This window comes from Sordaria macrospora, chromosome 5 (assembly GCF_033870435.1).
Source record: "Sordaria macrospora chromosome 5, complete sequence".
Lineage (NCBI taxonomy): Eukaryota > Fungi > Ascomycota > Sordariomycetes > Sordariales > Sordariaceae > Sordaria > Sordaria macrospora.
Window position 1 is genome coordinate 1,536,910 of NC_089375.1, and position 11,904 is coordinate 1,548,813.

Sequence of the window (11,904 nt, forward strand, 5' to 3'; positions counted from 1 at the left end):
AGGTGTTGTATGTTTTTTGATCTTTTTGGCATCTTCATCCTTATGCACCGGGATAACGCTTTTCTTGTCCCTTCCCATTCTCCTTTTCTTTTTCACTTTTTCAGTTTTCTCGGTGTCAAGACAAAGTGCGGTTGGACTTCCGCATTCAATGGTTGAGGTTGAAGTAGGACTGCACAGCACACAGACCCTCCTTTTTGGTGTGCAAATGTTATGCATTTTGTGCTTCCGCACAGACAAATACTTATCCGCGAATTATGCTCACTTATACACCTTGTACACCCGGAGCTGTGGGTCCCCGGCACTCAGCCGTGCCGGCATGGTCCGGGACGGTAGTGTTGCTTTCGCTTGAGCGGAGCAGCCAATGGGCAGTGAGGAAGACGGGCCACGACGGGGTAAATTCCCTTTGAGATCGGCGGTCCGCGTGGGGTTTTATTCTGGCTGTGAGCATTGCGGTGTAGCTTGGCGGGAGGGAGAGTGTCTCAGGTTGTTTTGGGCAGATATGGGAGATGCTGGCTGAGACGTCGGTGACCTGAAAGGTCCCGAGCACGAGCAGCAGTTGCTCGACTTTGGGGCCATCGTAGAACGGAACAACTTGAGAAGTGGAAGCCAGATGCATAGGTAAGCAAGGAGTCATGGACTTTGTCCATGAACGAGATGACAAAGAAGAATATAATGATAGGGGGGGTAAAGTTGGTGTTGATTGTATGCATAGGTACACCGCAAGCGAAATAAATCAAGGTTGACTGAATTACATGCTCGAGTCAAGCAAGCAAGCATTTACCGTCCACCAACTATCCAGAACTGGAAAGGAAAGAGTCGCGCCGAGAAAAGAAAAGCCACTTCCGCTTCCGCTTTCCTCCAACCCGGACCGTTGCATTAGCATCCATCAACGTTCCTACTTTCTTCTATTTCTATCCCTGATTTCTGGAGAAAAACCCCACCATTGCATTCATTCCCCAGTAACATGGTGTTACTGACGTGTCGGTAAGAAGCCGGTAAGAAGCCGGTAAGGAGGTGGTCCGTCTGGGGTTCCAGATCCCGTACTGCTACACAGCGATCTTCATATCCTGCTGGTGGTTAAAAGGCTTTGTGCAAGGACTGCAGAGGCAAAGGTCATGTTATCAATATGGCAAGGATGTTTTTGTGCCGCTTCTTCATATTTCATAAACGAAATGTGAAAAATGGATAAAGTTTTGAGGGGTTACAAAGCGAGAGGAGATTGTTTTAAGTTGCCCAGATGTAGTGTCTGGTAGTACTGGTGGGACTACATATAAAGATCATGATCGTCCTCGAGTGCTTCTTTTTTAGACACTCACTTTCACCTCTCTTTCTTACCTTTCCTAATCCATAAAAGGCATTGCATTACAACCATCACGACACAGTCCTGAGAGAACACCAACACAGCAACCATGGCCAACCCATTGGCCACACCTAGCTCCATCCCCTCGTGGATGGAGCGGTTTGACATCAAGTCGTTTCCCGATCCCTCCGCCAAGCCTTTCCCCTACCTCGTCACGGCCTTTCTCTTGATCGTTATCGTGTACTCCCTCCAGGGACCGAGATACCCCAAGAACATCAAGCACCTGAACCCCCGGGCTCCTCTCGAGTTTAGCGACACGAGACCGAAGAAGGAGTTCGTGGCTAACTCGCGCGAGATGATTGCGAACTGGTTCAAGACCAACCCCGACAAGCCTTGCCGGGTTATCAGCGATTTTGGCGAGATCACGGTTTTGCCGCCGCGTTTTGCCAACGAGATCAAGAGTGATGATCGGTTGAGCTTTTCAAAGTGGACTTATAAGGTTTGTTATCCTTGGTGTGTCGTGGGTAGGAAAAGAGTAAAGGTCGGGGCTAACAAGACGAACTATTCTAGGCCTTCCATGCGCACCTCCCCGGTTTCGAAGGGTTCCGTGAGGGTAGCCGTGATTCGCAGATTGTTCAGGAGGTTATCATGAGGGATCTTACCAAGTACTTGAGTATGTCAAATTCCTTACCTTGTAGAGAGACACTACGAATGCTGACAACAATGACAGACAAGGTCACCGAGCCACTCGCCGAAGAAACTTCTCTAGCGATTGAGGAAATCCTCCCCAAGCCAGCCAACGGCGAGTGGTCCACCGTCAACATCCGCTCCAAGGTCCTTCCCATCATCGCCCGCATCTCCTCGCGCGTCTTTCTTGGCGAGGAACTCTGCCGCAACGAGGAATGGCTCAAGGTCACGCAGCAGTACACCATGGACGCCATGCGTGCCGCCGAAGAACTCCGTCTCTGGCCCGCCGTTCTCCGTCCCATTGTCAACTATTTCCTCCCCTCTTGCCAGCGCACCCGCGCCCACGTCGCTGTAGCCCGCAAAATCATCGACCCCGTCCTCCAGAAGAGACGCCAGGAAAAGGCAGCCAACGGCGGTAAGGCCGAGCACGACGACGCGATCGAGTGGTTCGAGCGCACAGCCAAGGGCAAGTACTATGACCCGGCAGTTGCCCAGCTAGTCATGTCCATGGCAGCCATCCACACCACCTCGGACCTGACCTGCCAAGTAATGACCAACCTGATGCAATACCCCGAGTACATTGCGCCCCTGCGCGAGGAGATGATCAGCGTGCTCAGCGAAGGCGGGTGGAAGAAGACGTCGCTGTACAACATGAAGCTGCTCGACAGCGTGATCAAGGAGTCGCAACGCGTCAAGCCCATCGGCATGGTTTCCATGAGGCGCTACGTCGACAAGGACCTGAGGCTTTCGGACGGCACCTTGATCCCCAAGGGCGGCATCGTGGCGGTCTCGGCGCACAACATGTGGAACTCGGAAGTGTATGATCAGCCGGGGAAGTGGGACGGCAGACGGTTCTTGAAGATGCGCGAGACGCCCGGAGCGGGCAAGGAGAACGTGGCGCAGCTGGTGAGCACGGGACCCGACCACCTGGGATTCGGACACGGACAGCACGCGTGCCCCGGACGGTTCTTTGCGGCGAATGAGGTCAAGATTGCCGTGATTTATCTGCTGCTGAATTACGAGTGGAGGCTGCCCGAGGGGTCTGATCCCAAGATCAGGACGTTTGGCTTCTCGATGGGGGTGGATCCGTTTTTGAAGGTTGAGTATAAGGGAAGAAATGCGGAGATTGAGCTGTGAGTTTTGTTGGGTCAATTGTTATAGTTTAACTCAATAGCAGTTCGGCGTATTCGGACTCGTGGAGGGTTTTTGTTAGTGATGGTGATGCACCTTGATGGATCCATGTGTCAAATTGCTGGAGACCATGGTGGACAATTGTTTGGCAGATCTCTTATCTTATCGGCTATCAATACAATGGTGGCTGTTCATCTGAAACATTACGGGAAGACGTGGGACGTTGATTGGCTGAGTGTTACATGACGTCACAGGCACACCTGCTCAAAGACAGGGAAATTGGGACTTGGTGTTGGGGACGATGTGCGCTCGGGGACTCGCTGCTCGTGAAGATTGCTCAGCCAATGCGCTTGGGGATCATCGCCAATGGTGTAATTCCCTGTCTGCCTGGCCAAAACACTGAACCAAAGTCCCTGGTTTGCATCTTGGTCGTGACCTTGGCATGGACCCCATCCCTTGGGCTGGCCATGTGGTGACGGTATTCTAGATCTTGTGCTAAATGATGTGCATGGCTGGGGATTGTAGTATATCTGGCTGCTACCTATATGTGTTGGATCTTTAGACTGTTTTGTTCTTCAGCTCTTCAGCTTTGTTGCCTTGTCTGTGCTGTGTGTCTGTTCCGTGCAGTGTCTCAAGCTCCTGCTCTGTCCAGGACCTTACTCAGGTTCAAGCAGGAAGGAACAAACAAACGAACCAGCAGTGATCAACGGGAACAGGCATCTGTCTCCAACCCCCTCCTTCCTTTCACGAGCCTTCTCCAATTTCCCCTCTGCTCGTTTGCCCGACCACAATACTTTTCACAATAATTCTAGACAAAGACGGGAAGGACCGCTACACACGAGACACTCCGCTACGACACTGGGATAACAGGTGATATCGGGTGCAATGCCGCAACAACTACAGAATGGAGGAAATGGGGCAGATGGGACGGGGAAGGATAATCAGGGGCATGCCAGCCAAGGCGAATATTTCACAGAGGAAGACGTTCGACGGTCCAGCACAACATCCACTCGACTTCCATCGCTACTCGAACTCGCAGAATCACCGCTGGCCCCTACTGCACGCCCGGCAGAAGCAGACATACCACCACCAACAGCTCTTAGTCCCATCAACGAGCAGCCCCCTGCACTCCATCAACAGCAGAGTCAAGCTCAACCTCAACCATCACCACAGCCCGATCTGGTCCCTCACCGTGCAGCTCCTCCTCCTCCCACAAAACAACAACAACAACAACAACAACAACAACAACAACAAAGTCAGGCTCGAAACATTCCATACCAACCCACCCGTAACGAATCCGCAATTCGTCTTCGAAGACTACGCGCTCCGTCAGAGAACTCAAGATTAGGACCGCCAGTCATCCCTGGTCAGAGACGCCCTTCTCACCCCCAACTAGGACCTCAACAACCCCAAGATGCCCCGGCACCTTTAGCCACAACAGGTCGACGTCGTTCCAGCTCAGAACCTCAACGGCCAGTCAGCGCCAGAACCTGGGCGGATGACCAACCTATCATGCGCAAATCAACACCGCTAGTCCCCGATCATGTCGGAGGAGAGGTGCCCCAGCCACCACCTGCTCATCTCTCTCCCATCAATGAAGACATTCTGGAGCAGCCGTCTATCCATATTGAGCCACAGCACCCAGGTTTGCGCCATCAAGGTACCTTCCGAAACCTTATTTCACGCCGTCGTCGTGGAGAGAACCAGGCCAGCCCTGAGGATGCTCAGGCACAGGCAGATCAGGACATATACGACTCGCGGATTGTAGACTTTCTGGATGTTATTGGTACGTGACACTTCTCCTTAGCTTCTCACCTTCTTACAATACTAACTACTCTCTACTACAGACCCAGAAGTCGCCACGCTATCGTCCATTACCAACGTCCAAAACTCCCTCTTCGTTCCGTCGCTGGGTAGATTCGTCAACCGAAGACCGACATATGATCTCTCCCAGCTACCAGTTCTCCCACCCAACTTGCCCGGCACATATCCCCCTTCCCAGGAGGATGTTCGTACTATCAGAACGACCGGAACGGCCACCTCCTCCGGCGAGGGTGAGGTAGAGGACGAGGGCCCATATGAGCGTCCCCAGCCTCCTCATGTTCACAGTTTCTCAACTGTCCTGACTGCTCCTCAGTATGCCATCCTGCCCAAGGATGCCACTCTGGAGGGATGGCGCGAGGAAGACATCCGGATGCTCAACGACTATGTTCGACATATGCTCCACTCAAAGCGTTCCAAGTTCAAGCAGCGCATGAAGGCCTTTGGAAAGTACGTCAGGCGCCCGCTGGGATTCGCTGTTACCCTCTATGCTACTCTGATCACCCTGTTCGGTCTTGCTTGGGTTCTTTTCCTTATCGGCTGGATCTACGTCGGCGACAAGCAGCTGTACACCATCAATGTCATTGACAATGTCCTTGTCGCTTTGTTCGCCATTGTTGGTGACGGTCTTGCTCCTTTCCGGGCGGTAGACACATACCACATGATCTTTGTGGCCCGCTATCGTAAGTATTTTGCACTTCAGTCAACATGTGTCATATTGCTAACTATTATCTAGACCTCAAAACCATCAAGCTCCGCAAGCAGTTGTTGATCCCTTTGACGGACCCCAATGACGTGCCTCTGCAAAATCAAGCCGCCATCGATCAAGCCGACATTGAGCGCGCCCCCGTAGACCCTCACATGACCGAAGTCCGACACGACGACCAGTTCATCCCTGTTCTCTCTGAGAAATCACAAGCCCGATTCGTTCATCATCAAAAGAAGCTTGCCAAATCACACACTTTCTACAAGCCCCACGAAACGGGAACCCACCATGCCTTCCCTATCGGCTTGCTCATTGCCATTGTTTGCCTACTGGATCTACACAGTTGTCTACAGATCACTCTCGGTTCTTATACCTGGTCTACGGACTACCGCACTAGAAGCAGTGCAGTTACCACGGCTGTCCTTTGCTGCTCCATTGTTGCCAACTGTACTGCCGGTTTGCTCATTACCATTGGCGATAGGCGAACTCGCAAGAAGGATGTCTTGGAGCGGCTACTGAAGCAGGAGCTCACAGCTGAAGTCATGCACAAGATGGAGAAGGAACGCGAAAAGAAGGCCAAGCAAGAGGCCGGAGAGCCTACTGGCATTATGCAACCGGCGTTGGCGTTGACCAAGAAATTCAGAAACAGCGAAGATCACGGGGCCAGAAAGAGCATGGACAATGACACTAGCAAGGCCAGCAGTTCAGAGAGCTCACGTACAGACAAGAAGAAGGAGACAGCAGGTCGATTCAACCCTACCGTATCAGCACCTCCGATTCAGGATCAAGAGAAGCAGGAAGCCCAGAGCGGCACTGTGTAATGTGGGACGTTAAACGAGTTTTCTTTTGTTTGAAAAGGGTTATGGGCTACGACCAGGGAGATAAAAACACGAGCGGCTCTCTGGATACCATTTCTGTTTATTTTGTCCTTCTCTTTTTTTTTCTGTCTAATACCCTGTATATGGCTTTCCCTTCTGTCTACATTCCATCGCATCGCATTCACCAAGCAAGCGAGCCAGCATGCTTTCTCTGTAGCCTTCTCTATATGTCTCTCCAATTCACTTGTTCTAATGCCATTTTCTTCCTTTCGATAACTCCTTGAACTCCTGTGAACAGTTTCGTTAGCATTTATTCACTTCAAACACCTCGACAAGTGAAAAAATACCTTGACCAACTCCTCCCACGTCGCCCCCACCATTGTCTTTCCGCCTTCCTTCTCCCTCCTAGCAACCAACTTCCCAACAACATCCACATACCTCCTCACCACCGCCCACTCCATATCCTCATTCGTAATCTCACCATTCCCCATCTGCTCAAGCACAACGCTCAACCACCTCTCCACCCCATCCCATCTTAGCAGATGACCACCCACACTCAAACTATCCTGACTCTTAAGCCGAAAAACAAAGTGCACCGTCCCGCTAGGAAAGAACACCGTCTGCTTCGGCTTCAATATCACGAACCTCCATCGCGGTCCCGAGGCGTAATGATGCGGATCAGCAGCCCAGTTCTTCCTCTCGCCGAAAACCTCCGATTTCGATTCGGGTGTGGAATGGGCAGTGGAAAGCCAACCAAACCCAACCATGCCCTCCTGGACGGTAATCCAGGTGTCGAAACCAAAGGCGTCGCAGTGAGGGGGAGTGTGATGCCCGCCTTGAGAAAGGAGGGACCACGATTGGACGTTGGTCCATTCGGTCCAGGAAGAGGGGGAGGCGCGGAGGCGTTCGGCTCTTTTCTCCGGGGAGGTTTTGGGTCTCTTTGGGGATGGGGATTTGGAGTGGGAGTTCGGAGGGCGGCCGCGCTTTTTGGAGGGGGGTGTGCTGGGAGTTTGGTTGGGTGGTGTTTTGGGTGATGGTGACGAGTTGGGTGTGGAAGGGTGAGCGGGATCGAGAGTATACTTGCGGTCGAGGTTGGGAAACAAGAGCGTACCGGTGCCCTGTTCGGGAGTGTCCTCAAGACCAGGCGTTCGCTCCCGACTATCCCCAGGCGGCGTCACCAGCCCCGACTCTACCAACTCAGCCTTTATAGGAGACGGTGGAGGCGAAACCATACCCTTGGACTCAGCAGCCGTCAACACCTCCGACCGGATGTATCTCAACAACTGACTCCCCGGCCCTTGCAAGAATGAAGGGGTAGTGGAGGGTATAGGCGTCGATAAATCCAGCACATTCCACGGATCATCATTCTCTCCATATCTCTCATACGCACCTTCCTCCTTGGAGTCAAACTGTTCCCTAATCGACCTCAAAGTCCTCAGTTGTCCCGAAGGCTCAGTCACTGGTTGGCTGGGAATTTGAACGGAGACTTGCCGATGGAGAGTAGGCAGGAGGTGGTTGAAGAAGAGCGATATGGGTCTGTACTGGGAACGGTCTGCGATAATTCCGGGCTTGGTTTCCAGCTTTGGTGAAGCGGGAGGGCTTTTGTATGGAAAGGGAAGGGACTCAAGGGAGACGGTCGGAGCGGGTTCAAAGTACCGTTTATCTTGGACGATCAACAGTACGTTAGGGTCGTAATGGGGAGATTCGATGAGGGCTGTGGCTTGGGATTGGTTGAGGTAGAGTGCTTCGATGGGTCTGTCGTCGGACTCGGTGTTGGTGTTCCGTGTGAAATTGGTCTTGGGATGTGAAGCATTTTGCAGAAGCGAGTAAAGCAAGCGCTGGGTACGTTGGCCGTGTGTTGGAATCGCATAACCACCGTCCTCAATAGTGGTGCTAGCGGCGTCAGCCTTGGAAAGCTCCTCCTCGAGCTCAGATAGTGCTAAACGCCGGTAGACGTCATCGAGGAGCGCATCAGGAATAGGCGCCCCGGTGTTGGGGTCCAGAGGAGGGTATGTTGTGGTTGACACTTCGGGAGACTTGGACTTCTTCGCAGAAGGGGATTTCCTGTTCGTGCGTCGGCGCTTGGGTTTCGGGGCGTGGACGTGGAGAGTGTCGTGGTCGGAGAGGCAGACGTGGATGGTATCGCCCACCTCTTCCTCGTTCTCTCCACGGTGTGAGAAGGAGGCTTTGCGGCAGATGGCGACCATCTTAAATCTTGACGCCTGTAATCTGTCTTGGGATTCTCTCTGCTTTTGGAGCTCAATCTGCTATGTCGAGCTATCAGCTGCTTGGATTGAGTAGCTTGCATTGAGTAACAGAACAGAGCAGTTGGTGATGAGGTTTCTGCTCGTGAACAAGGATACTTTTCAGTTGACAGCGGGTCAGAGAAGCAAAGTCAGTCGATACGGTCGCATGGGGATATAAGGCGGCTGGTTGGGGATTGCCCCCCATGACCCATGATTCATTCGGCTTCTTTGAGCAACATCACTCACTCACTCCCCAATGAACCAACGGAATAATGTCATCTGGTTGTTTTATTCTTAGCTTTAAGGTTGGTTCGTGGCTTGATTCCGGGTCTTTCTTTGTCCCAAATTGTCCAACGGCCTTTATCTCCTGACCCGCTGAACCTCTGGCAGACAAAGATCTCACAAGGACGGGATCTTTCCCCTCCTTGTCGACCGGCACAACAGAAGAAAACGCCACTCAGGAGCCTAGATGTCTTTGTGACATTTCTTGTTAGTCCATCCCTTGAGCTGCTTTGCCGCAAAGCAAGTCGTTGCAGCAGCTCAGGCGGCAATTACCGCGAAGTGTCCCGTCCACCCGCCTAGCTCCAACTCCAGTTCCCCTCACGCCAAAAGCTCCTCGATCGCCCTGAGCAACTCTTTCGGCATGCTCAAATAAGGACAATGACCAGAATCAACATAAATCTCCTTCGCATCTGGCCCTAATCGCTCACGCATCAGTTTCTGACGGGCCATGTTAATCCCGTTGTCCCTCTCGCAGTAGATATACGAGCACGGAACCCCATTGCTCCACGGCTCGAACGTAGAAGGCGTGTTGAACAAGCCCAACGAGGTATGCGTGACCTGTTTACCCCAGTATTTCTGCTCTTCTTCGGAAAGATCGTTGAGAAGGGCGTCGGTGGCGGGTTGTGAGTGGAGGTAGGTGCGATCGCCCTGGCAAATTCCATCAATACCTCTCTCTCTCGCCATAATTTTCTGTCAGGGTAAGGAATCCAACATACCTCATCCCCCAGATAAAACCAATCCCTGCCCTCCTGCATATTATTCTCCCGTTCACTCAAAATCTCCAACATCGTCTCCCCCCTTTGGACCGCAAACGCCGCCAAAAACGCCACCTGAATCACCCCTCCTCTCCTTTTTTTGCCCTCCTTCCTGCAACTGACGGCATCGAAACCCTCAACTGCACAGCTAGCAACTAGACCGCCGGAGGAGTGGCCGACGAGAATCACTTCTTTCTCTTCCTCGTTGACCAGTTTTTGGAGGTTTGCTTGCACAACTGCTACGTCATCCGGCAAAGCAGCGAGAGGCAGTTGGATTCCGCCTACGGTGGGGAGCTGGGTGAAGGTGACGGGGTAGCCTGCTTCTTTGGCGGTCGTTATGAAGTTTGCCCAGGTGATGGGGAGTTGCCAGGCGCCCGGGACAATGTAGATTACTGGTTTGGTTGAGGAGGACATGTTGGCTTGTTTGGTAAATTGTTCCGAGGGTGTATGAGAACTAGAGGAAGTGACGGGTTGATCTGGATGTTGGATCCTGGGGTGACCCTCAGAGATATACATACCTATGATGGGGAAGCTAGAGAGCGGAGAGGATAGCACTCCGTAATAACCGGAGCATCGCCGCTACCTAGCTGGATATGGTCAAGAGAAGAAATCTAGCGTATCGATTGTTGGTTGCGTCTGTACACGTGTAGTTTAGTGCATAGCGTAGTAGTACGTGTTTCAAGTCTGGGGGAGGTCTCGATACTACTCTGGCGAACCAGGGCATGTAAACGACGAGCCCCTTTTCATGATCTCAACGTCACCAGGAAGAATACCTAGCGAAACGTCGAGAACCACGCAACGCAGAGCGGCCCTGGCTGCTCAATAATGTCCATCGCCGCGGAATCGCTTTCTTCAATTTTTTTTAGGAGGACGCCCATATTGATTGTTGACTCGTTGTGACAGTGCGTCAGCTTTTAACTCGTCCCCTGTGAAGATGCTCGGACCCACCGTGCCGACCTAGTCTTCATGATATCGTAGACGCCGGTTTTCATAATGAGCTTCGCCCAATAGGAATGTATAAAGAAAGGAAGATTAGAGGAGCAGGCAAAGGGGTTGAAAAAGAAAGTAGAACGCTATACTACTAAAAAACAAAAACAAAAAACGAAAAAAACATACAACACCTGGGATTCGCTGGTCGTCACCGACCCAACTACTAGTCAGGCGATTGGTAGCTTATCTATGGGAGAGCGGACGGGATCCCGAGTTTTCTACCATCTATGGTCGTATGTGCTAATGATCATTAAAACTATTACTTATATATGTTTTGAAGAATATCTTGTGCCTATCTCGCAATGGTAAAGTCGTTTGACATCTATAACCCACTGGTATATCTGGTTCGGCCTTCCCCTGCCAACCATGGTCGTACATGCATATTATCTGCAAAGCTCTTCAGACCTGTAAAAAGGAATTTCATATCCTCCATAACCTACAATCGCATTGCTCCACCTGTTCCTGTTGTTGTTCCCTGAAAAGGTCCCTGATGCACCACCTCCGTTGCCTCCAGCTCGCACATAGAAGGAGGAGTAGTATCAAATGTCTTTGCCACCTCCGATGACGGTTGCACAAATTCTGCTTGAATACACGGAAGATCGTTAACGTTGATGCCAGGGCCAGAGCCTCCGCTCTCTACCAGCCTCTTTCTTTGCTTGTGTCGTCTCAACCAGAAGACGAAGCAACCACCGGCGATCAAGGCGAGGAGGGGTTCCGCAACGGCGCCGGCTATCCAGGCTTTTGATGGAGGCCTAAAATATTTTTCTAGGACGGGATCCTCGTTGAATGGGTCGCTTGGTGCGGGCGCTGGTTCTCCGGTAGTGGTAGATGAAACATCTTCCGAGCCGCTTGACGAGGTCACTGGTATGACTGTTGTGTATACCGATGTGCCCATTGTTCTTGTCGCTGTGGTATATTGTGTTGACTTCACTGTTGAGTAATACTGGCTGTAATCATCGTAGCAGGAGAAGTAGGAGGACAATGAAGCCTCGTCTACGTAGTAAAAAATGGAATAAGCCGCCCCGAATGTCGAGGTAACGCACTCCCACTCAACCCAACTTCTGGTTTTCGAGGGAAAGCTGTCGAAGATAGTAGTACCCCAGCAGTCTGGGTACTTGCCTCCACTGTAGGAATGGTTGGTTAGCTTAGGTACCTAGGCATGGGGCAG

The 11,904-nt window shown here is 51.9% G+C and overlaps 5 protein-coding genes across 5 annotated transcripts; 2 read left to right on the forward strand and 3 right to left on the reverse strand.

Annotated features, from left to right (window-relative positions):
- Window positions 1–1,409: 1,409 nt before the first annotated feature.
- On the forward strand, window positions 1,410–3,124 carry SMAC4_04129 (uncharacterized protein; the record flags this gene model as incomplete). Its single annotated transcript, XM_003346648.2, has 3 exons — window positions 1,410–1,799; window positions 1,871–1,973; window positions 2,031–3,124. 3 exons carry the CDS (start codon window positions 1,410–1,412, stop codon window positions 3,122–3,124), a joined length of 1,587 nt encoding a protein of 528 aa, XP_003346696.2.
- An 879-nt stretch (window positions 3,125–4,003) lies between these two features.
- Window positions 4,004–6,466, forward strand: SMAC4_04130 (uncharacterized protein; the record flags this gene model as incomplete). The annotated part of the gene is made up of 3 exons (XM_003346649.1): window positions 4,004–4,904; window positions 4,966–5,622; window positions 5,676–6,466. 3 exons carry the CDS (start codon window positions 4,004–4,006, stop codon window positions 6,464–6,466), a joined length of 2,349 nt encoding a protein of 782 aa, XP_003346697.1.
- A 246-nt stretch (window positions 6,467–6,712) lies between these two features.
- On the reverse strand, window positions 6,713–8,670 carry SMAC4_04131 (uncharacterized protein; the record flags this gene model as incomplete). Its single annotated transcript, XM_003346650.1, has 2 exons — window positions 6,713–6,751; window positions 6,811–8,670. 2 exons carry the CDS (start codon window positions 8,668–8,670, stop codon window positions 6,713–6,715), a joined length of 1,899 nt encoding a protein of 632 aa, XP_003346698.1.
- Window positions 8,671–9,309: 639 nt separating this feature from the next.
- Window positions 9,310–10,160, reverse strand: SMAC4_04132 (uncharacterized protein; the record flags this gene model as incomplete). Its single annotated transcript, XM_003346651.1, has 2 exons — window positions 9,310–9,639; window positions 9,870–10,160. The coding sequence occupies 2 exons, from the start codon at window positions 10,158–10,160 to the stop codon at window positions 9,310–9,312; spliced, it is 621 nt and encodes a 206-aa protein (XP_003346699.1).
- A 1,012-nt stretch (window positions 10,161–11,172) lies between these two features.
- On the reverse strand, window positions 11,173–11,631 carry SMAC4_04133 (uncharacterized protein; the record flags this gene model as incomplete). Its single annotated transcript, XM_003346652.2, has 1 exon — window positions 11,173–11,631. One exon carries the CDS (start codon window positions 11,629–11,631, stop codon window positions 11,173–11,175), a length of 459 nt encoding a protein of 152 aa, XP_003346700.2.
- Between the last annotated feature and the right edge of the window lie 273 nt (window positions 11,632–11,904).